The sequence below is a fragment of the Oncorhynchus gorbuscha genome, linkage group LG05 (genome assembly GCF_021184085.1).
Source record: "Oncorhynchus gorbuscha isolate QuinsamMale2020 ecotype Even-year linkage group LG05, OgorEven_v1.0, whole genome shotgun sequence".
Taxonomy (NCBI): Eukaryota; Metazoa; Chordata; class Actinopteri; order Salmoniformes; family Salmonidae; genus Oncorhynchus; species Oncorhynchus gorbuscha.
Genome location: NC_060177.1, coordinates 31,628,972 through 31,654,278, shown reverse-complemented (window position 1 = coordinate 31,654,278; position 25,307 = coordinate 31,628,972). Strand labels below are relative to the sequence as shown.

Here is a 25,307-nt window from a genome sequence, read left to right as displayed (position 1 = left end):
GTTTGGTTCCCACCGCGAAGCATGGAGGAGAAGGTGGGATGGTGTGGAGGTGTTTTTCTGGTGTCACTGTCTGTGATTTATTTAGAATTCAAGGCACACTTAACAAAATGGCTACCAGAGCATTCTGCAGCGATGCACTATCCCATCTGGTTTGCACTTAGTGTGACTATCATTTGTTTTTCAACAGGACAATGACCCAACACACCTCCAGGCTGCGTAAGGGCAATTTGACCAAGAAGGAGAGTGGAGTGCTGCATCAGATGACCTGGCCTCCACAATCACCTGACCTCAACCCAATTGAGATGGTTTTGGGATGAGTTGGACTGCCGAGTGAAGGAAAAGCAGCCAACAAGTGCTCAGCATTTGTGGGAACTCCTTCTTCAAGACTGTTGAAAAAGCATTCTGGTTGAGAGAATGCCAAGAGTGTGCAAAGCTGTCATCAAGGCAAAGGGTGGCTACTTTGAAGAATTTCAAATATAAAATATGTTTTGATTTGTTTAGTGGTGGTGGTACTTAGGCTACATTCTGTTTGTAAGATGTATACAAACCGTTCACAATTGTCAGTTGCTGTCTTTTTGACGTTGACATTCAGGTTAATAATGTGCTATTGTGTGTTCTGTGTATCGATTTTTGTAGGACCAGAATTATACGTATTTATTTATTCATTTATACATAAAAGTAGCAGTTTTTCGTCTGCATATTAACCATATCTTCCCCCACCCTTTGTTTCAAGTTGCTCTAGTTGTTTCAAGCCTATATTCAACTAAACTAGAGACTCTACGCATGTATCGAGTGTCCGTGGGAGGGAGAGAGTAGAAACCTTTGGACATCCGATAAGGGATTGCAAGCGCTGTCGAGGGTGAGGCTTAAATATATGAACAAGTGTAATCAAATCCTTTTTTGTTGCTATCAAAAGCGAAATTCATTATCGAGCGATCATGAAACCGATGCTGATGCTGTCCATTCGAAGAGACCGAGATTAGCGAGTGATGGGATCTGATATTTCATGACATTCTAGCAGCGGCGTGAGTAGGAAATGCCGCTGCAACCCAGGCCTGTGTGAATGAATGAAAACAGCGAATGAATGAAAAGCATGAGACAATTGTGTAGTTTGTTTTGCGGATTTTCATGGGTTACCACAACAACAAAAAATGTTTAGTTTTTATTTTTGCAAAATTGTAACGGTAGCGTAGGACGATGGAGACGCGACACACTTTCGATAGATGACATTTGATGACATCGGGGGACACGTTGATTTTGCAGTCCGGCCCATGGCGTAACGGTGTAAACATTGCTGTTTGCTGTTCATATTAAGGCAATAGTACCTATACAATGACACGTCATAAATATGAGATGATTTGCATTATACTCCAGGTGTCCATTATGATTCCAATTCCATAGCCTATATAGGATGGGATATCATTGGCCATTAGCCTGCTGGAGGAGGCAAGGAGCCACATTCAGCCTCGCAGCATCACACTTTGATGTTGTTTTAACAGGTCTTTTTTTTTAATTGTGTGTGACTGGATGCTACCTTCTTCGCATGTTAGGCATTTAAATGTACGTTCTGCTCTTTCTCGGTGTGGTGTAAATGTACGTTCACTTAACGAGTACCTATGTTTGTCCTCTTGTTGTGCCTTTCTTTGTTTGCTGAAATCCATACTTTTTTAAATAAAATGTTCATCAAATACAACTACAGCCTGTTGCGATTAAATTCGCAGATGTGCATTCGAGCCGAGTTGCCATTTTAGAGCAACAGCAACGAGGAAACGGTCTGATTTGTATTTGATTAACATTTTATTAAAAAGTATGTTTACTGAAATCCGAAGGCATTCAACAACAGGATAAACATAGGTACACGGTAAGGGTGTAAGAATTAAACATGTTTACGTATCGGCGCATAGCAATTAGAGATTTGAAGGAGTCAGAGACTCATTTAAAAAAAAAAAAATCTAGTCTGCTCTCAACTCCGTGGAGGAGTTCAGGTACTTGGCTGTGTGTGTGTACATCCCTATCTTGTGTGGAAGACTAAATATCTGCCCCTCCTTTTTTTCAGTGAGCCACCATGACAGCCCTTAGGCAGAGGAAGGGCAGCAAAGGAAGTAAGGAGCCTGGTCCAGAAGTCCTGTGCCAGAGGTTCAACCCTTCAGCGGATCCTTTAGAGAGGTCTTCAGATGGTTAGTGTCATGCGCAGTGTTTACATTTTGCTGATGGAGCCACCCAACTGGTACCTCATGTGTGTCTCAACCCATTTGAATGTTGTCAAGGAGGGTGGTCACGTGTGTTGCGAAGCAAGAGGTTCACTGGTTTGAGACTGGTACGGGGCAGTCGGACAGAGGAGGAAGCGGAGCTGTTCGCCGCACAATGACCTCGCTCACATACACAGTATAGAATTGCTCACATACACAGTATAGAATTGCTCACATACACATAGTATAGAATTGCTCACATACACATATAGTATAGAATTGCTCACATACACATATAGTATAGAATTGCTGAAATACTATCTTGCCATTTGTTGTCATCGTTTCTCTATGTTGAATGCATGCTTCATAGTTTTACATTGTAACAGTCACTGGTATAATTTAACTCCATCTAGCATTAATTTAACCCTGATGATCAACAAACAGTGAGAGTTATAATATAATGTCTTGTTTACCACCGCGCCGCTCTAGTTACGGGCACCATGTCTGCACGGCATGCCGGCTGTGTTCTGGTAAAGGAGGGTCAAAGCGGGATTCCGAAACTGAAGTATGGTTCCAGAGAGGCGAAGGGAAATGCGACCCCTCTATTCACCGCGGAGGGAACTCTTTTCCTGTGATGTGTTAAAATGGCAATAGCAAAGTACCTTTCATTCATTGATTTTTGTGTACAGCTAATGCTAAAATAACTCTATTTAAAATCTGATCAGCACGTTTTAAACTTTATATCATGATGTGTATTTAAAAGGAATGTTTTGCGAACCGCCCTTCAGGTAGAGAATGGCACTGTCTACTCCGCATATATTCTCTCTGTCCCTTCTTGTCAGTTAAGCTTTGTATGTTCTGTTCCTGCACCTTAGATCTGTTTTTTTATTTATTTTTTAAGTTGAGACTTTAGGACAGCTGAGACTTAATTTATTTGGTTTGTCTATTTTAAAGCACTTTGGTTTATTTTCTCTAGTCATCATTTGTATTTAGCAAATTTGAAAAATAAAAAACCCTTTTGCTTTTTGCACCCTATCTCAGTGTTTCTCGTTGCCTCCTTGCTCATCCCTAGCATGGTGGGACGACCAGTAGAAGGCACTGAGTAGAGGTAGTTTAGCTTAGATAGATTTTTTTTTTCTCTTTTTGTTTTTGACAAAACAAGAGAACTAAACCATGAGACCGAAAAGGGACAAACCAGGACCGGCACCACCTCTCCATGTGGAAGGTGTGGCCAAAGACCTGGGTGAATGAGGTGAGCCCATACCAGACAATCCAGGTGGGACCTCATTGGAGGAGTTGACCCTCCTGTTCAGATGTGCGACATCAGGCTGGATCGGGAGGCCGATCGACAGGCGCAAAGGTGGAAAGCAATGCAGCACCATTTCGGGCTTCTGCAGCTGGAGGAATAGAGCAGGATGACCAGGCATTAGGTGGCTCTTCTGAGGTCGATGGCCGGGACACTGGCCTAGGAGCTGCAGGTTCCCTCCCTGGTGGCCCTCTGGGCCCTGATGACCTTAACCCCTGATCAGACTGACCAGTGTCCTTCCTCATGACCCAAATCAAGTCCACGTACAGGTCCGTATCGGGTCCAGGTTAAAGCAGTTAAATGATGACATTATCCAACCACTTTCGAGAGATTTACAATACTATATCGGTGGCCAAAAGCAGACCGGGCAATCAGATTGATCACATTGCTTACTGGTAAGGCTAGGAGTGCTTATGTTCACATGGACATTACTGAGTCACAAGTCTATGCTAAAGTTAAAGAAGAAAGAAGGCTCTCCTAGCATAGTACAGTATCAACCCAGAGACCTACGGACAGCTTTTCCACTCCCTGGAGGTAGAGCCAGAGGAGACGTCCAAGGAGCTCTATGTCCTTCTGAAGGACTTTTATGGGAAGTGGGTGCCGCCCGCTAACAAGACTGACGCAATTAGGAAAGACAATTATCCTTGAACAGCACCTCCGTATGTGTGGACCAGGGAGCATGACATGGCAACCACTGCTGAATCTGCAGCCCATGCTGACACCTTTGTGGTTGCCCGATGCCGGGTCCAACCCTGGAGTTGTGGCAAGCAGCCAAAGAACTCAGGGGGCAACAAACGCCGTACTTCCAGAACCTAAAGACTACTCCAGCCATAGGCAAACCTATCACTCCTGGGGATAGTCATTTTAGTCAAGGCCCTATCTCTAGGCCCCCAGGCAGAGCTCCCTCTTGTCCCCAGTGTGGTCAGGAAGGTCATACTAAGCCCTTGTGCCCCAGGAACAATGCCAAAGTAGCCCACGTGTGTTGTGCCAAGGCCAAAGGTCTTTGAGCAGGGTGAGAATCCCCCTTTGCAGGACATTGCTGTTTCACTCGATGGCCAGGTTGTCAGGGCACTGGTAGACACTGGCAGACTGGTGCAGAATAAATTGGGTTCCTACCCACATGTGGGACCAAGACTCTAAAGTTGCTCTCCAGTATGTCCATGGTGACGAGGAACATTACCCCACAGCAGAGGTCTACTTGAAAGTGCAGGGGCAGTCTAATCTTTATTTTCAATAAAATATATTGATGTTAGTTTGGATTCGCTTCTGCCAGTTTGAAAATGTTAAATTGTCAATACATTGCCCATTCCTTGACTGTGCATGAGTGACCTTTTACCACATGACACAACACATCTGTGTGGTGAGTAGACTTACTGCAGTGTCTTTCCCTGTAACTTTTTTTTTGTTGTAATGGGGCAATCAGCAGTTGCTACATCCATTTTGGGGATTTATAAATGATTAATGATATGTACCCATTTGATTCTTAAAGAATACAATTTATGAATGCCTCGTGAGTTTAGTTCAACTGCCGTACCCCGTCAGAACCTAATATACTTTTTTTTAAAATGTGATACAGGGAATATGAACAAACACTATATAACCTCAAAACATGGTTAACTTTCATGTTGATATCATGGATGGTCAGTCCTTGCATCCATAACTTTGAGAGTGGTTACATTTCTCCAGCTCCATCCATCAGCTTTTTACTGAAACGGGCAGAGAGGTCACTTTATTGTTTCTACAGCTTATTTCTGTTTTCAATGGCATCTGAAAGCAAAAGTACTTTATTCAATATTAGATTATTAGGTTGAACCAGAGCCATACAGTTGACGTCGTAAGTTTACATTCACTTAGGTTGGAGTCATTAAATCTTGTTTTTCAACCACTCCACAAATGTCTTATTAACAAAATATAGTTTTGGCAAGTCGGTTAGGACATCTACTTTGTGCATGACACAAGTAATATTTCCAACAATTGTTTACAGACAGATTATTTCACTTATAATTCAGTGTATCACAATTCTAGTGGGTCAGAAGTTTGCATACACTAAGTTGACTGTGCCTATAAACAGCTTGGAAAATTCCAGAAAATGATGCCATAAAAAAGCCAGACTACGGTTTGCACATGGGGACAAAGATCTTACTTTTTGGAAAAATGTCCTCTGGTTTGATGAAACAAAAATAGAACTAACCATCGTTATGTTTGAAGGAAAAAGGGGGAGGCTTGCAAGCCGAAGAACACCATACCAACCATGAAACACCGGGGTGGCAGCATCATGTTGTGGGGGTGCTTTGCTGCAGGAGGGACTGGTGCACTTCACAAAATAGATGGCATCATGAGGCAGGAATTTTTTGTGGATATATTGAAGCAACATCTCAAGACATCAGTTAAAGCTTGGTCGCAAATGGGTGTTCCAAATGGACAATGACCCCAAGCATACTTCCAAAGTTGTGGCAAAATGGATTAAGGACAACAAAGTCAAGGTATTGGAGTGGCCATCACAAAGCCCCGACCTCATTACCATAGAAAATTTGTGGGCAGAACTGAAAAACCATGTGCGAGCAAGGAGGCCTTACACACCTGACTCAGTTACACCAGCTCTGTCAGGAGGAATTGGCCAGAATTTACCCAACTTATAGTGGGAAGCTTGTGTAAGGCTACCTGGAACGTTTGACCTAAGTTAAACAATTAAAAGGCAATGCTACGAAATACTAATTGAGTGTATGTAAACTTCTGACCCACTGGGAATGTGATGAAAGTTGTATCGAGTGAAAGAAAGAAATTAAAGCTGAAATAAATCATTCTCTCTACTATTATTCTTACATTTCACATTCTTAAAATAAAATGGTGATCCTAACTGAGCTAAGACAGGGAAGTAGGTACTATATACCAAGTAGGTACTATTTTTCAGATGTTGCCCTACCGGAGTTGCACAGTTTTGTTGAAGCACATCCATGAGCTACTTGCTATGGGCATCACTGCCATTAGCTTCACGATTGACATTTGGACCAGCGATGTCAGCCCCATGAGCATGCTGAGTCTGACAGCACAGTGAGTTGACAAGGATTTCATACTCTCTACTTGCCTAGAGAGTTTTCAGCTATACTTTCCGTGGCTGTTTATTTACCACCACAGACAGATGATGGCACTCCGGCAGCTGTATAAGGAGATAAGCAAACAGGAAACCACTCACCCAGAGGCGGAGCTCCTAGTGGCCGGACACTTTAATGCAGGGAAACTTAAATCAGTTCTATCAAATTTCTATCAGCATGTTAAATGTGCAACCAGAGGGAAAACAATTCTAGATCACCTGTACTCCACACACAGATGCGTTCAAAGCTCTCCCTCACCCTCCATTTAGTAAATCCGACCACAACTCTATCCTCCTGATTCCTGCTTACAAGCAAAAATTAAAGCAGGAAGCACCAGAGACTGGTGCAGATGCTAAACTACAGGACTGTTTTGCTATCACAGACTGGAACATGTTCTGGGATTCTGGGATTCTTCCGATAGCATTGAGGAGTACACCACATCAGTCACTGGCTTTATCAATAAGTGCATCGAAGACATCGTCCCCACAATGGCTGTACGTACATACCCCAACCAGAAGCCATGGATTACAGGCAACATTCGCACCAAGCTACAGGGTAGAGCTGCCGCTTTCAAGGTGCGGGACTCTAACCCGAAAGCTTACAAGAAATCCTGCTTTGCCCTGCGATGAACGATCCAACACTCAAAGTGTCAATACAGGGCTAAGATTGAATCTTATTACACCAGGCCCAACGCTCGTCTTATGTGGCAGGGCGTGCAAACTATTACAGACTACAAAGGGAAGCACAGCAACGAGCTGCCAAGTGATACCAGCCTACCAGACGAGCTAAATCACTTCTATGCTCGCTTCGAGGCAAACAACACTGAGAACATCAGCTGTCCCGGACGACTGTGTGATCATGCTTTCCATAGCCGACGTGAGTAAGACCTTCAAATAGGTCAACATGCACAAGGCTGCGGGGCCAGATGGATTACAAGGACGTGTGCTCCAGGCATGTGCTGACCAACTGGCAGGTGTCTTCACTGACATTTTCAACACGTCCCTGATTGAGTCTGTAATACCAACATGTTTCAAGCAGACCACCACAGTCCCTGTGCCCAAGAACACAAATGCAACCTGCCCAAATGACTACAGACCCGTAGCACTCACTTCCGTAGCCATGAAGTGCTTTGAAAGGTTGGTAATGGCTCACATCAACACCATTATCCCAGAAACAATATTATCCCACTCCAATTTGCATACCGCCCAAACAGATCCACAGATGATGCAATCTCTATTGCACTCCATACTGCCCTTTCCCACCTGGACAAAAGGAACACCTACGTGAGAATGCTATTCATTGACTACAGATCAGCGTTCAACACCATAGTACCCTCAAAGCTCATGACTAAGCTAAGGATCCTGGGACTAAACACCTCCCTCTGCAACTGGATCCTGGATTTCCTGACGGGCCGCCCCCAGGTGGTGATTGTAGGTAGCAACACATCTGCCACGCTGATCCTCAACACTGGAGCTCCCCAGTGGTGCGTGCTCAGTGCCCTCCTGTACTCTCTGTTCACCCACAACTGCATTGTCAGGCACAACTCCAACACCATCATTAAGTTTTCAGACGACACAACAGTGGTAGGTCTGATCACCGACAATGATGAGACAGCCTATAGGAAGGAGGTCAGAGACCTGGCCGGGTGGGGCCAGAATAACAACCTATCCCTCAACGTAACCAAGACTAAGGAGATGATTGTGGACTACAGGAAACTGAGGACCGAGCACGCCCCCATTCTCATCGACGGGGCTGTTGTGGAGCAGGTTGAGAGCTTCAAGTTCCTTGGTGTCCACATCAACAACAAACTAGAATGGTCCAAACACACCAAGACAGTCGTGAAGAGGGCACAACAAAGCCTATTCCCCCTCAGGAAACTAAAATGATTTGGCAATGGTCCTGAGATCCTCAAAAGGTTCTACAGCTGCAACATCGAGAGCATCCTGGTTGCATCGCTGCCTGGTACGGCAATTGCTCGGCCTCCGACCTCAAGGCACTACAGAGGGCAGTGCATACGGCCCAGTACATCACTGTGGCTAAACTGCCTGCCATCCAGGACCTCTACACCAGGCGGTGTAAGAAACAAACTAGTGGTGATTAACAATTCACGTCCTGCTGTAAATCAAACCGAGAAGTTTGAGGTCTCCCTCTCCAATATTCACCAAAGAAATGTTCTTTATTTTCAAGCTACTTTTTTATCACCTTCAAAGCCACTACTGGAACAATATTTCTAACATAGAATGTTTTGTGTGTCATTTTGTTTGTGATTTTGCGATGTCATTAAAAATGTTATAAAGGAAATACTGTAACTTGAAAAGTATATCCACGACATGTGCGAAGTTTCCATACTATGCGTTGTGCTTGTGATTTGAAACATGATGAAAGTGTTTTTGTTAAGAGAGGTATATGATTTGGGTAGCTGTAAGAGATAATAGTTTTTTTATAACTGTGCACAGGGGGCCACTGCCCCCGAGTGAGGTCAGAGATTGTGTCAACCTGACGGAGCCGCCCCTTTCTAACAAACTGCATAAATTATGGGTAAAGAAATGTACACATCAGACCAGAAAAGCGAGTCGATAAACTCACCTCCCGGACAATCACTGGTACAGCTGATTAGCTGTCCTAAGTAAAGTATCTTTGAAATACAAGGAGGACCATTCTACTACGCTGCTCAAACCATCGTATTACTGTTCAGGACTACACGACAAGTCACCGGATACTGGAAAACTACAAAGAAGGACAACAGTATGAAAATTGAAAACCATTTTGGACAATCAGAGCCTTACTAGCGTGCATGGAAAAGGCCCAACTCCCTTTCTAAGGTGCCCCTGTCCACCAAGAGCGATCTGGCGAACCAAGACATTTCCAAGACATTTCCTGTAAATACATTCATGATTTCTTACTCAAAGAGGGCGGCGGTTCGTGTGCAAGGTATAGGATTACTGTAAGTGAGAGTAGTTTCTAAATGTACCAATGTTAAGTGTCTCTGTCTCTCTCTGCTCCCCCTTTCCATCTCTTTTGTCGCAAGAAGCCACATTGTTGTCATTCCGCTAGGGACCTGTTTTTAACGAATTAAGTGTATGTTTATCGTGTTATTAATTATCTAGTAAATAGATTTAATCAATTTGTTTAGTACTGATATCAGGCTAAACATTTTTTTTTTTGCAGTTGCAAGGAGGTTATCCACTGTTCAGAATGATGATATGATACGAGGTTGTGATTGATAAGTTGTCCGTTTATAGAAGTGAAGACCCTTTTTAGAGTTTAATTTGGGAGATGGTAACTTTTTAAAGAACTGCTCTCGTGGTGCCCCAGATCCCAATGCGTTAATTGTTACATGATTAATTGAATTGGGTAAAAAATAAACTCAGTTAATTAGGTAAATAACAGTCTTCATATTGTTGTTAAAGTCAAGTCACAACACCACAGTTGTGTCAAGTTGGCTGGCTGGTTGATCATTCTAGATACACACCAGAAACTGTTGCTCGTAAAACCTAGCAGCGTTGCAGTTCTTGATACACCTGTACGCCTGGCACCTACTACCAAAGGCTCATACAGTTATTGTCTTGCCCATTCACCCTCTGAAGGACACACATACAGTGGCAAGAAAAAGTATGTGAACCCTTTAGAATTACCTGGATTTCTGCATAAATTGATCATAAAATGTTATCTCATCTTCATCTAAGTCACAACAATAGACAAACACAGACTGCTTAAACTAATAACACACAAACAATTTATAATTGTTCATGTCTTTATTGAACACATCGTGTAAACATTCACAGTGCAGGTTGGGGAAAGTATGTGAACCCTTGGATTTAATAACAGGTTGTTCCTCTGAACAAAACTGTTTCAATTCCAACATATTCTTGGGATGTCTGGTGTGAACCGCTCTCTTGAGCATCTCAATTGGGTTGAGGTCAGGACTGTCTGGGCCGACTGTCTAGACGGCGTATTTTCTTCTGTTCAAGCCTTTTCGTTGTTGATTTACTTTGTCTTTTTTCCTTTTGTCCTGTTGCATCACCTAATGTCTGTTGAGCTTCAATTGGCAGACAGCCTCACATTCTCCTGCAAAATGTCTTGATAAACTTGGGAATTCATTTTCCATCGACGATAGCAAGTTGTCCAGGCCCTGAGGCAGCAAAGCCGCCCCAAACCATGATGCTCCCTTCACCATAGTTTACGGTTGGAATGATGTTGGTGTGCTGTGTCCTTTTTTCTCCACACATAGTGTTGTGTGTTCCTTCCAAACAACACAACTTTAGTTTCATCTGTCCACAGAATATTTTGCCAGTAGCACTATGGAACATCCAGGTGCTTTTTTGCAGACTTCAGACTGGCAGAAATGGGGTTTTTTTGGACAGCAGTGGCTCCTTCCATGGTGTCCTCCCATGAACCCCATTCTTGTTTAGTGTTTTACGTGTTTTAGACTCGTCAACAGAGATGTTAGCATCTTCCAGAGATTTCTGTAAGTCTTTAGCTGACACACTAGAATTCTTCTTAACCTCATCGAGCATTCTGAATTGGGGCTCTTGCAGTCATCTTTTCAGGACGGAGAGTAGCAACAGTGCTGAAATTTCTCCATTTATAGACAATTTGTCTTATCGTGGACTGACTTTTAGAGTTACTTTTGTAACCCTTTCCATCTTTATGCAAGGCAACAATTCTTAATCTTAGGTCTTCTGAGATGTTTTGTTTGAGGCATGGTTCACGTTAGGCAATGCTTCTTGTGAATAGCAAACTCACATTTTGTGAGTGTTTTTTATGAGGCAGGGCAGCTCTATCTCGTCTCATTGATTCGTCTCAGGTTAGTTGACTCCTGACTCCAATTAGCTTTTGGAGAAGTCATTAGCCTAGGGGTTCACATACATAGTTTTTCCAACCTACACTGTGAATGTTTAAATGATGTATTCAATATAGACAAGAAATGTGTTTAAGCACACCGTGTTTGTCTATTGTTGCGACTTACAATTTGATCTGAAATTCATCTATGTCAAATTTATGCAGTAAACCTCGTAATTCCAAAGGTTTCACATACTTTTTCTTGCCACTGTACAATCCATGTCTCAATTGTCTCAAGGCTTACAAGTCCTTCTTTAACCTCTCTCCTCCCCTTCATCTAAACTGATTTTGAAGTGGATTTAACAAGTGACAACCATAAGGGATCATAGCTTTCACCTGGATTCACCCGGTCAGCCTATGTCATGGAAAGAGCAGGTGTTTTTAATGTTTGTAATACTCTGTGAATATGTCTCTATAGCTTAGTAGGCTCATTTGATTCAGTTCCTTGTGCTTAACTACAAACATGTATTTGGATGTGTCTGCTGCTTATGTCTTAGACTGCTGTCTACCTGATCTTCCTTATGGATATTACACTGAACAAAAAATATGAAACGCAATATGTAAAGTGTTGGTCCCATGTTTCATAAGCTGAAATAAAATATCCCAGAAATGTTCCATTGACACAAAAATATTATTTCTCTCAAATGTTGCACTAATTTCTTTACGGCCCTGTTAGTGACCATTTCTTCCTTGCCAAGATATGCCACACCTGTCAGGTGGATGGATTATCAAGAAGCTGATTAAACAGCATGATCATTACACAGGTGCATCTTGTGCTGGGGGCAATAAAAAGGCACTCTAAAATGTGCAGTTTTGTCTGTCACACAACACAATGCCCCAGATGTCTCCATGTTTTGAGGGAGCATGCAATTGGCATGCTGACTGCAGGAATGTCCCCCAGAGCTGTTGCCAGAGAATTTAATGTTAATTTCTCTATCATAAGAGACGCCTCCAATGTCGTTTTAGATAATTTGGCAGTATGTCCAACCGGCCTCACAACCGCAAAGAGACCAGCCACAACCAAAGAATTTTGGCACAAACTGTCAGAAACCATCTCAGGAAAGCTCATCTATGTGCTCGTCGTTCTCACCTGGGTCTTGATCTGACTGCAGGTTGGCGTCATAACTGACTTCAGTGGGCAAATGCTCACCGTTGACGGCCATTGGCACGCTGGAGAAGTGTGCTCTTCATGGATGAATCCCAGTTTCAACTGTACCGGGCAGATGGCAGACAGCGTGTATGCCATTGTGTGGGCGTGCGGTTTGCTGATGTCAAAGTTGTGAACAGAGTGTCCCATGGTGGGGTAATGGTATGGGCAGGCTTCAGCTACAGACAATGAACACCAATTGCATTTTATCGATGGTTATTTGAATGCACAGAGATCGTGATGTGATCCTGACGGCCATTGTCATGCCATTCATCCGACGCCATCGTCTCATGTTTCAGCATGATAATTCACTGCCCCATGTCGTAAGGATCTGTACACAATTCCTGGAAGCTGAAAATGTCCCATTTCTTCCATGGCCTGCATACTCGTCAGACATGTCACCCATTGAGCATGTTTGGGATGCTCTGGATCGACGTGTACGACAGCGTGTTATAGTGCACGCCGATATCCAGCCGATATCCAGCAACTTTGCACAGCCATTGAAGAGGAGTGGGACAAGGCCACAATCAGCAGCCTGATCAACTTTAAAAGAAGGAGATGTGCCGTGCTGAATGAGACAAATGGTGGTCACACCAGATACTGACTGGTTTTCTGATCCCTGCCCCTACCCTTTTTTTAAATGCATCTGTGACCATCAGAAGCAGATCTGTATTCCCAGTCATGTGAAATCCATAGATTAGAACCTAAAGAATTTCAATTATTTAAATTGACTGATTTCCTCTGCCACCCTGTTTGACTTATAGACTTCCAACTTAGCATGTAGGTGTATTTCCTCGTGATAGATGAGGGATAGATTTTTTTGGAAAACCTTTAAAAACTCATGAACTGTAAGTCCAAATAACACCAATAAATACATGTAAGTCCACTTCACAATGGCCTATTAACTTGAAATTTGTAAAGGTCATCAAAGACTACCGATATGAACCATGTTAAGTTTGGCTATGATATCTTAAAAAATAAGGAAACTATTAACAATGAACCTTTTTTGACTATAACACTAATGCTTTAAAAAAAAGTTTTTAAACATATTCTCATGGACTAAATGTAATATTCACTCCAAATGTGGTCTTTGGACTCATCACAATAGTCCCTAAAGAGTTTGAGAAAATGGCGCATTCCGCTATACCAGTAGATGCATATTAGCACATCCTCTGATATGCTAAAAATACTTATTCACATGAACCATAGGACCAAATTATGGTGCCATAAAACTTCAATTAATAGTGCAGGCATTTATTTGCTTAAATCACTGAACACAAGTGTTATTGTAGACAGGCTTCTATTTGAGCCAGGCGCCTATATTTCCTCAATGCACACAGCTTTTGATCATTTGTTTAGTTAATCCTTGAATTCCAGAATTCACTTCCAGCATTTGAATCAAACTCTTCATTTCCTGCAATGCAAATGTTATCATTTACACACTGTGATGTTTCTAAGCCTCTACTTAAAAAAAAATATATTTTCCTTGACAGAATAATTATTCTCCTTACTTTCGCCACTTATGTCTTCAACTGAAATGTATCGTCTGCATTTAACTCAACCCGTCTGAATCAGAGAGGTGCGGGTGGCTGCCTTAATCAACATCCACATCTTCGGGGAACAGTGGGTTAACTGCCTTTCTCGGGCACAACGACAGATTTTTAATTTGTCAGCTCGGGGATTCGATCCAGCAACCCTTCGGTTACTGGCCCAATGCTCTAACCACTAGGCTACCTGCCGCCCCAATTTCTGTACTCCCGAAAGTGTTAACTGTCTTTGTGTTTTTGACATGCCGTTTGGCTGTCACTGAGCCCCTGCCACCTTTCAGCAGCTCATCAATCAGGTATTATCCGGTCTGTCAGATTTAGCTTCAGCCTACATCAATGATGTTGTCATCCACAGCTCCGCCTGGGAAATTAATCTGAAGGTGGTCTTTCAGCCCGTTCAGGCAGCACATCCAAATGTGCCTTTGCCAAGACTGAGACTGAGTACCTTGGGTATGTGATCGGGAATGGCATCATCAAGCCCCAGGTGAAGAAAGTCCAGGCCATTGAGATATGTCCTCTCCCCCAGACCAAGACCTCTGAGTCCTGGTTGTTCCATGGAATGTCAGGTTGGTACCGCAGATTTGTCCCTACCTTTTCTGCCAGAACTGCCATTCTTACAGAGAACCTGTCTAAACAAGGTTCAGTGGAGAAAAGAGGCGGAGACATCCTTCAAGGATGTCAATGAAGCTCTGAGTAAGCAACTTGTGCTGTACAGTCCTGATTTTGACAATACTTTTGCCATGCAAACTGATGCCTCTGAGTGTGGTGCAGGAGCTGATGTTCAGGGTGAGCCGGGAGACTGCCATCCTATTGCCTACATCAGTTGTTCTCTAGAGAGAGGCTCTGTTTTCCACAGTGGAGAAGAAGTGCCTGGCAGTCAAGTTGGCTCTGGATTCATTTAGTTTCCATCTCCTTGGAGTTCTCATTGGAGACGGAAAACCAGGCTCTGCAGTGGATGGACAGGATGAAGGACTCGAATGCTCTCATCACCCACTGGTACCTTTCCGCGCAGCCCTACAGATTCACAATCAGCCAAGTCCCTGGCAAGGACAATGCCACGGCTGATTTCCTTCCCCCGGTGGCCCGACAGTTGGAGGGGGAGTGTGTGAAGGCCACACCGAGGACAGCGCAGTAAAAACTTCTGCCGAACAGATATCCTTTATAATTTATGCACGTTAGCAGTCACTTTACACTATACACATGGTGATACACATAATATAGAAATGAGGATGTGACACCATTGCTCTTGTTTCTTAAATACCATAACTTCATTGAGGAAATACGATCTTGCCAATTGTTATCATTGTTTCTCTGTTGAATGCATGCTTCATGGTTTACATTGTCACTGGTGTAATTTCACTCCATCTAACTTTCATCGGTTAACCATTATCAACAAACAGTAAAGGTTCTATATCATGTTATGTTTACCTCCGTGTCCCTGCGGTTACCGGCTCCATGTCTGCGCATCATGGATGCCGGTTGGGTTCTGTTAAAGGAGGTCCGAGCTGAATTTTGATACTCAAGTATATTCCCAGAAGAGGCGTTGGGAAATGCACCCCACCCCCCCTGTTCACCGCGGGGGAACTCTTTTCCCTTGACGTGTTGAAATAGCAAAGTACCTTTTAATTCACTGATTTTGTGTACTGCTAATGCCAAAATAATTTTGTCTTTCAAATTTGATCAGTACATTCAGACTTCATATCATGCATCGTGTGTATTTTCTTTATTTTTAAAGTTGAGACATTTTTTCATTTCAATTAATTTATCAAATTCGTCTATGCACCCTATCTCAGTATTGGTTTATTTTCTCGAGTCATAATTTGTATTTAGCAAATTAGATTGAAAAAACCCTGCATTTTATGCACCCTATCTCAGTATCTCTTGTTGCCTCCTCGGTCATCCCTAGCACCCTGTTAGGCGTGGTGTCACATTGGTCAACGCGACATGCATACATACGAGAACCTAGTTTAGGCAAAGTTTTAATATAGTTTTGTGTTATGTTATTCTCTCTTCAGGCGTATGGACATGGAGGACAGTGCTGTGGGTTGCCATAGGATGGACTGTGGGAATTAGTCTTGGCATGCTGTCCTGCATCTATGTGGCCACGCTCCACGAAAATGACCTGTGGTTTTCCAACATTAAGGTGAGAATCCCCGGAGATGGCCTCTCTGTATGACCGCTGTCACTTGACCGTCCTGCACCCCACCCCTCGTCAACATCACGTTGGAAATCATGTCGTCAAGTTGTTCGCAATAACGAATTTGGTTTGGAACGGAAGAGATCTTGATGAAGTGTAACTTCTATGATAAATCTGGAGTCATGATCTATGTCCTTCGTTGGATTCCCTAATGTCATAAACACCTCATGCTGAAACAGACAGATGGATTCTCCACGTCTTTCAAATCAGATAGACTTTTCACACCTTTTTATAACCAAAGTCATGAAATTCAAGCCAATGGTTGTTACCAAATCCACCCTGAGCCGGTAAAAGAACCTCCCAGAACAGTATAAAAGAACATATGATTCTGTCCAAGGATATGGTATTCAACAGGTTTTCCGTCACGGTGCTCTCTTCTCCCGGTTGCTGTGTTTTGTCTGAGAGTCCAGGTGTATACCTCCCACACAAATGCACAGCCCGACTCAGCTCACACACGCATGCAAGCTGTGAATACTTTGCCAGTGTGTCATGGAAATCAAAGCGCACGCCTAATTGAGCTAACCTGCGTGGATGCACATATTTGATTCTATTCGGGTTTCTTGTCTTTGTGTTGTTTTCCAGTTCTCTGCCTCTGTCTATCTGTGAAGGTAGACAGATGTTCTCATTTATAATATATACGGGTCACTTTACAGAGCTGGCAGCAGCGACTCCCCTCTATTCAAACTCCATGTGTTTATTTAACACAGTGTTCAAGAGGATGACATCACTGCACATTGTGAGCCTAGCAGTTTCCCAGAAAAGTGTGTGTGTGTGTGTGTGTGTGTGTGTGTGTGTGTGTGTGTGTGTGTGTGTGTGTGTGTGTGTGTGTGTGTGTGTGTGTGTGTGTGTGTGTGTGTGTGTGTGTGTGTGTGTGTGTGTGTGTGTGTGTGTGTGTGTGTGTGTGTGTGTGACGCCTGATGCCTGTTAATGCTATTCTAGTTGTGGCTTTCTATGAAATCCACACTGTGGAAAAAGCGACAACACTGAACGGCCTAGACGGCAGTGGTATCCTATGACTACCGGGACCACCTTATATGATTCATGCTTTGTCCTGATGTCTGGTAGAGATGACCATGATCCGGGATAAACCATGCGATAGAGACACAATCCACTTTTTTCCTCCCCTTATGTTTCATCATCTTTCCTCAGGAACAATGCCTCTCGACTGAATCAGGCTTTAGTGGGGACTTGAACGTGCTGATTTATTCATTTCCATTTCTTGGTGCCGGTGGAGTCAGTGGTGATTGTTGCAGTTAATCTATTGTGACTTCAGAGGCCGGCCATGTCTGCTTTGTTTTGAGAGTCTGCTCGTTTTGAAAGAGGCCGACTTTAATGATTCCGTATGGTTTTTAAGCACAGTCCACATGTTGAGTCAGTTTTGGCTCTACGTTGACTGTATGTTACGGTAGTTTTTCTGAAAGGCAGGCGTGTCACTTAATTATTTCCTTTGGGACATCGCTGCTCACAGAGTGGCAGCTGCGCCCAGGCCTACTAAATTCATCACGTGTGAAGTCATGTCGGTGACCGTTGTATCTCCTACCGGAGCTTATTTCAGTCCACTTCTCACTCCGCTTTTGGAAATATTTAAGCGGTCTGAAAAAAACATCTTAACATTTTCCAAATGGTGTTCCAGGCTTTTTGTCTATGGCTTTTTCCTTTCTCTCTCTCTTTTTCTTTATAGATGTGCCGAGAGGTCACCAGTTGTGGGTTTGTTTCGCCTTCCCTATCCGGCAATTTCAGTTGTCTTCCAGATCACGGACCGAGCTGGTCCCTCAGACGTGTTCGCTGCAGATTGTTTTGTTTTTAAAGGCTTTTTAATGGCCTTGTAAAACTAATCTGATTGCTTTCTTTTTTTCTTTTTTTTATCAACTGGTTATTAGACATGTTGGGCAGTTAAAAAAGAGTGACTGGGGAAAAAATAAACAGAGAAAGTGGCCTGTTTTTCTCAGACTGTTTGCTGGACCGTGAGAGGAGTGAGCTTGGGAGAGGTTGTTATCGTGACTCCACCTGGGTACTTTCTCATCAGTGGGTGACTGCTGGATGTTAGAGACAAGACGTGCATGAGAAACCCTGCCTCCAGACATGGAAATACGCAAGAGAGTACTGCGCAAGCTGGCGAGTTACTGGGGCATCTCTCAGGATGATGTGTCTGCTGAAAGTTGTGGTGGAGCAAGAGGGGGTTTAAGGGTCAGTGAAAGAGAAGACTCTGGGAGAGATTCCCAGAATTGGTACCGTCTGAGCATTCCACCTCTGTGGCCTTGGCAGACGGTTGTCATAGCAGCAGGGTTGGTATTGGCTGTGCTGACTGGGCTGGCTCATGCCTGGTGTGTTTACTCCATCCATGAGAACCTGCTGTGGTTTTCTCACCTCATGGTAAGCTTAGCTCTGCCGATGTCATCAACCCTGACAGGGAGCACGGTACACCCCTTTTGTATAATGGGATGGTGTTGCCCTTTCTGGAAAGTACTTGCAATACAGCTTAACATTCTTTAAAGTATTCAACTGTAAGAAATGGTCATTCGCGAGATAATCTTTGTTAACCCAGAACTAAAATATTGTGAAATGTGGTTAGACGCGGTCAGATACTTGGGAGATATATTGGCAGATATATTGGTGTTGTTAGGCCCGAGACGAAGTCGAAGGCTGGCCAACGGTGCCAATATATCCCCCCAAACACCGGCTCTGAAGGCAGTATCACTTTTATACAACGGGTGACCAACATATTCAAATAATAATTGTACATATTTTCATTCAAATTTCATTTTGATGAATTTATTCATATTATTTCTTCCTTCCACAAGATATAGTCCCGAAACAAATCTAGGGTTCAGTTGCCATATTGGCTGGCAATGTTCTTATCCTTTGCTTGCTAGCTAGCAAACTACGGCAAATTTACAGTCAAGTCAAAGAGTGTAGCCATAGTTACAGCAAAGTAGCTTCATTTTCGTTTGTTTAAGCTGTTTTCTAGTGACATTTATTTGGATACATCCATAACATGGAGCCGATGATGCTTGATTTCAGCTGGCAAAGAAAATGGGCTCTCTCTTCAGGACACTGTTATTCAGAGAAGCTAGCAAACAACACCGCTAAACACAATCACTCTATTGATATTTCTTTGTATATAATCATAATCATGATGCTGATTCATGATTTCCACTGTCTGGGGGAAAAAAGAGAAGCTCCCTGCCTGTCTTTTTTCAAATATATTTTATTTAACCAGGCTGTCTCATGTCTGTCATCCCGACTTTCCATTACTATGTGATCACTGGAGATTGTTTCAATGTTCAAATTCAATTTGGCAAATGTTGGAGTGGCTGTATTGTGGTTACATGTTTTCAGGTTTTCTTTTTTGAATTCTAGAAGCTTCTAAAGAGGCGTAATCTCTTTTATATCCTTCCCGTGTGCATCCATTTGCAGGTCTCATACTACCTGTCATTTCCCACAGGACATCAGTAATGTTGCGTATCCAGCACGATGTCTCAGGGGAGGACGTTATATTGCACTTTCTCATTCTTAACCAAACATTTTTACTGCACCTGTCTATTATAGTCTAAATGTTTATGGCCCCGACGGTATTAACGGCTGTACATGCATTGAACATCATTCTGTAAAGTTTTGCCATACACAGTGCATTCGGAAAGTATTCAGACCCCTTGACTTTAAATGTGATATTTCAGTTCTTTATTTTCTATTCTAAAAACCTGTTTTTGTGGGGTATTATGTTTAGATTGATGGGGGGGGTGTATTTAATCCATTTTAGAATAAGTCTGTAACCATACTTTCCAAATGTGCTGTACCTGTTTTCCATATGAATAACTCATCTTTAGTTTTTTATATTGTTTCATGTTTTGTAAATGTATTTCCATCTCTACTTATATTTCAGGAAGTTGAGCGTGAAATCTCCTTTCGGACAGAATGTGGCCTGTACTACTCGTACTATAAACAGATGTTGAGAGCTCCCTCCATACAGCAAGGTATGGTACGATGACTGTTACTCCCTGCACGCCACAGTAGATATAGGCTAGCCCCTCCTACTCCCACATCACCCTCAGGATAGTCTACTGGTCATCTCAGGGGAAAGAACACAGAGGCCACTGAGAATCATAACCTTTTATGGTCACAAGTGCTCTTTCCGAACTCAATGCCCTGGAAATGAGCCCATTCACTTTTCGAACATTTCCTTCACTCTGAAACCGGACAGTCGTCTTATCGCCCTCATCAAATGAATTCCCTCTGTTTTAATTATGCAGCGTTTGCCGAAATAAAGGTCCTTAAATAGCGAGACCGAGGGCATTGTCATACCCCTCGGTCCACACGTCTGTCCGGTCGGGTCCCTTCATCATTATGTAATGGGAGAGATATTTAACCAATGGCTTGTTATGTAACCATGGTAACACAGCTAGTTAAAATGGAGACAATGAAATGGCAAATGGCATTGTAAGTGACCTTAGTCATACTTTAATCTTTTAACAGGGACCTCTCAGGATGGGGTGCTGTTGTATTTATGCATGGATAGTGCTCAGTCATTTTTGCCTGGCTCTAATCAAAGGCATACTCAAAGTTGTGATGACATTGCCAGGGCTGGAGTGAAACCTCAGATCTTTATTGCTATTTTCGAGGTACCGTTTGCTGAAACCAAACCTAATTCAATAATGCTCTTGCCCTGCAGACTGGACACATGATCAGATTTTGTTTACACGACTCCATCTGCCCAAGTTAGAGTGATCTTATCCCAGCATTATGACTCAGCAGAGTTTACGTGAGATCCCAAATGTGCCATTAGTATCTCAGATCCTATAACTCTGGAGAAGTTAGATCCTATTTATTTTTGAATGAGTTGCTGCATTAGACGACATACTGAAAGTGGACCAGGAAAGGATGATGACAAGTTGGCCAATCAGTAGTCTACTTACATTCATATTTTGAATGACCGGTTTACACCTACACCATAGAGTAGTGAGGAGAAGGAGCTCCCCTGGCCGTTGGTGTCCGAAGTAATTTAGCCATTCACTGTAGCCATTGGCACTCTGTAGAGTTGCGATTTTTCTCTAGTTTTCTTGTGTCAATTATCTTGTGACATTCCTGGATTACTCATTATACTAAGAAAGTCAGATTTAATCAACAAACACGACAGTCCTTTAAAAAAGGTGAAGGGTACAAGACTGTATACATATATGGCTGTGTTGGCAAAATCCCTACACATCCCATCGAGCCAAGCAGGGAGAGGCTGCCCATTGTCACGGTTCCAAGACCAGTCAGAAACATCCAGCTAACCCTACGCCAATGATGCCAGTGGATCTCGAAATTGAACTGGGATCCGTGCTAAGTAGCAATGATATCCTTCGACCGCCATTGTTTTTACAACACAACAGGTAGCTCAAACCAGTCATGACTATTCAACAAAACAATAAATCAGTTTCGAGTTTCTTTCCAGCGAATTTCTTTAGTTTACATGATTGTACGTATAACTAGCAAAGACGTTTTGAAGTTGAGGGTGCAGTGTTTGGCAATGAGGACAAACACTAGTAGCGTACTTCAGCTAGTTTAGCCAGGGAAAACCGGGGGGAGGATATAGCTGGGCGCACATGTGCACTAGGCTAGTTCAGGGCACAAATTGTAGTTTTTATTATGCCCTGATACCAGGAGCTGGCGGCCAAAAGTTTGAACAATTCAGAGACTGAAACACACACATCAGATGACATATATATAAGGAGAGTGAATCGATATACATTGTCGCTGTCAATAGTGAAACAAAGCTTCAAGTGATGTTCAATTGAACCTGGATCCAGAAAATTAATGGGGAAGTCACTTCTGGGCACGTTAGACCCCTCCTCCTCACCACTTTGTCCTGTTGTTAGTGTTAGTGTACACCTATACCATTCCAACACAGAAAAGCTGCCTTTTAACATACCAAAGTACCATATATTTTTTTGGGGGGGGCAGGAGAACTATTTCACTTCTATTGTAATTAATTATAGGTCATCATTCATAGAAATCTGGAAACACGGGACAGTTACTTTTAAGAAAGAACCTAATTTCTGTCTGTATGCGATCAGGTCTTTCAGAGCTCATCAATGACAACGCCACTGAATCCAAGAGAACCATCAACCTCCTGCGACGCATGAACATCTATCAGGAGGTGTTCCTAGGTGTTCTCTATAGGATTCTACCCATACAGGTAACACAGAGAGCCCACGTCTACTAACGAGGCGTTTCAAATAATAATGGAGACCATTGATGAGATGATTGGTCGTTATTTCATGGTGTGTGTGTGTGTTTGTTTCAGGCCTACCTGGAGCCAGTGTATTTCTACATCTACACCGTGTTTTCCCTCCAAGCGGTGTATGTCATAGCCCTGTTCATCACCAGCTGGCTGCTCAGTGGTTCCTGGCTAGCAGGGGCTCTCACTGGAGTCTGGTACATCCTCAACAGGTATACGCCTCACCATGCACACCCAACTGATGATTCATTGAAAGGCTAGGCGTATTAGCCTGGTCCCAGATCTGTTGGTGCATTTTGCCTGCTCCGTTGTCATTCTCAAGCTAAACATGACTCTAGTCCATAAGGAGTTGTTGGCAAGAGAGCAGAAATGGACTCGATCACAGGTTATACAATTATAGCTATTGGACAAACGTGATGTCCTACTGCAAGCTGTCAGAAGGCCAATCCTAAATTGCCCACTTCGACCTAAGACCTGAATGGATAATTAAATGGTGGTGCTCTGTGGTTGTGTTCCAGAGTGGACACAACGCGGGTGGAGTTCACCATCTCGCTCAGGGAGAACTGGTCCCTGCCCTTCTTCGCTCTCCAGATAGCTGCCATCACTTGCTACCTGAGGCCTCACCTCAAACCCATCCAGCAGGTAGACAGTCACCTGTCACCTAGCAGAGGACACCATCATCTCCTCTGTTCTCTACACGCGTACAATTAGACCAGAATAGGAGGATGAAGAGAAACATCTGTGGAAATAGACAATGAATCACTATCAAACTAAGTATCTTCTAAGTTGTTTTGAGGTCTAGTGGCTGGTTCTAATGGGATCTGTGTTGTCCGTCCACTCATTTCCTGTGAGCAGAAGGTGGTGTTGTGGCTGATGTTCCTGGCCACGTTGTGTTTCTGCCTCACCTGGCAGTTTAATCAGTTCATCCTGCTGGTTCAGGCTCTCATCATCTTCACCCTGGACTGTCTGGACCTCATCTCCACAGAACAGGTCTGTGACATCATTCCTCTCTCATCATGCACATCACAGCATTCATATATAGATATGTGTATATGTGTGTGTGTGTGTGTTGTATTATTTTGTTTCTGGGCCGAGATTCAATCCGTCACAGATTAAGGACCTGTGCGTGATGATAGAGAGACCACGTTCCCTGTAGATGGCAGCTAAGGCAATCACAATTGAGGGTTAGAGTTGAGCCGGGATGTGCACATGAAGCTAGGTTTATGGTTTTGGTTCAAATACAATTTTACATGCCAAATAAAACATGTGTAGACTTTTCTGTGAAATGCTTACTTGTGAGCCCTTTCCCAACAATGCAGAGTTAAAATAAAATAAAAAACAATAGTATATACAAGGAGTCCTGGTACCGAGTCAATGTGCAGGGGTACGAGGTATTTGAGGTAATATGTACATGTGGATTGGGGTAAAAGTGACTAGGCAATCAGGATAGATAAAAAACAGAGTAACAGCAGTGTGTGTGGCGTCAGTGTGTGTGTTGGAGTGTCAGTGTAACGTGTGGGTAGAGTCCATTGAGTTTGAGAGCCAGTGCAAGAGATTCAGTGTAACGTGTGGGTAGAGTCCATTGAGTTTGAGAGCCAGTGCAAGAGATTCAGTGTAACGTGTGGGTAGAGTCCATTGAGTTTGAGAGCCAGTGCAAGAGATTCAGTGTAACGTGTGGGTAGAGTCCATTGAGTTTGAGAGCCAGTGCAAGAGATTCAGTGTAACGTGTGGGTAGAGTCCATTGAGTTTGAGAGCCAGTGCAAGAGATTCAGTGTAACGTGTGGGTAGAGTCCATTGAGTTTGAGAGCCAGTGCAAGAGATTCAGTGTAACGTGTGGGTAGAGTCCATTGAGTTTGAGAGCCAGTGCAAGAGATTCAGTGTAACGTGTGGGTAGAGTCCATTGAGTTTGAGAGCCAGTGCAAGAGATTCAGTGCCACAAAAAAAGGGTGACAATGCAAATAGTCAGGGTGGCCATTTGATGAACTGTTCAGCAGTGTTATGGCTTGGGGGTAGAAGCTGTTCAGCAGTGTTATGGCTTGGGGGTAGAAGCTGTTCAGCAGTGTTATGGCTTGGGGGTAGAAGCTGTTCAGCAGTGTTATGGCTTGGGGCTGTTCAGCAGTATTATGGCTGTTCAGCAGTGTTATGGCTTGAAGCTGTTCAGCAGTAGGCTTGGGGGCAAGCTGTTCAGCAGTGTTATGGCTTGGGGGCTAGAAGCTGTTCAGCAGTGTTATGGCTTGGGGGTAGAAGCTGTTCAGCAGTATTATGGCTTGGGGGTAGAAGCTGTTCAGCAGTGTTATGGCTTGGGGGTAGAAGCTGTTCAGCAGTGTTATGGCTTGGGGGCAGAAGCTGTTCAGCAGTGTTATGGCTTGGGGGTAGAAGCTGTTCAGCAGTGTTATGGCTTGGGGGTAGAAGCTGTTCAGGAGCTTTTTGGTCCCAGACTTGGTGCTCCCGGTACCATTTGCCGTGCGGTAGTAGAGAGAACAGTCTATGACTTGGGTGGCTGGAGTCTTCGACAATTCTTAGGAGCTTCCTCTGACACCGCCTGGTATAGAGGTCCTGGATGGCTGGGAGCTCGGCCCCAGTGATGTACAGGGCTGTACGCACTACACTCTGTAGCGCCGTACGGTCCGATGCCAAGCAGTTGCCATACCAAACGGTGATGCAGCCATGTCGAGATGCTCTCATGGTGCAGCTGTAGAACTTTTTGAGGATCTGAGGGCCCATGCCAAATCTTTGAGACTATGGTTAGGGCTGAGCCAGGGTATGG

The 25,307-nt window shown here is 43.5% G+C and overlaps 1 protein-coding gene across 4 annotated transcripts in view; it reads left to right on the top strand.

Moving 5' to 3' along the window:
* The first annotated feature begins 763 nt into the window (after positions 1-763).
* Positions 764-25,307, top strand: part of LOC124035837 (probable C-mannosyltransferase DPY19L3) — a 39,647-nt gene continuing 15,103 nt past the window's right edge. The window contains exons 1-8 of one of the 4 annotated variants that reach the window (XM_046349620.1): positions 764-859; positions 2,057-2,177; positions 16,139-16,266; positions 20,204-20,294; positions 22,377-22,498; positions 22,607-22,752; positions 23,059-23,182; positions 23,396-23,530. In XM_046349620.1, coding sequence (XP_046205576.1) covers positions 2,066-2,177; positions 16,139-16,266; positions 20,204-20,294; positions 22,377-22,498; positions 22,607-22,752; positions 23,059-23,182; positions 23,396-23,530 — 858 coding nt within the window. In that variant the 5' untranslated portion in view covers positions 764-859; positions 2,057-2,065. The other 3 variants (XM_046349622.1, XM_046349621.1, XM_046349619.1) reach the window with 3 other exon arrangements.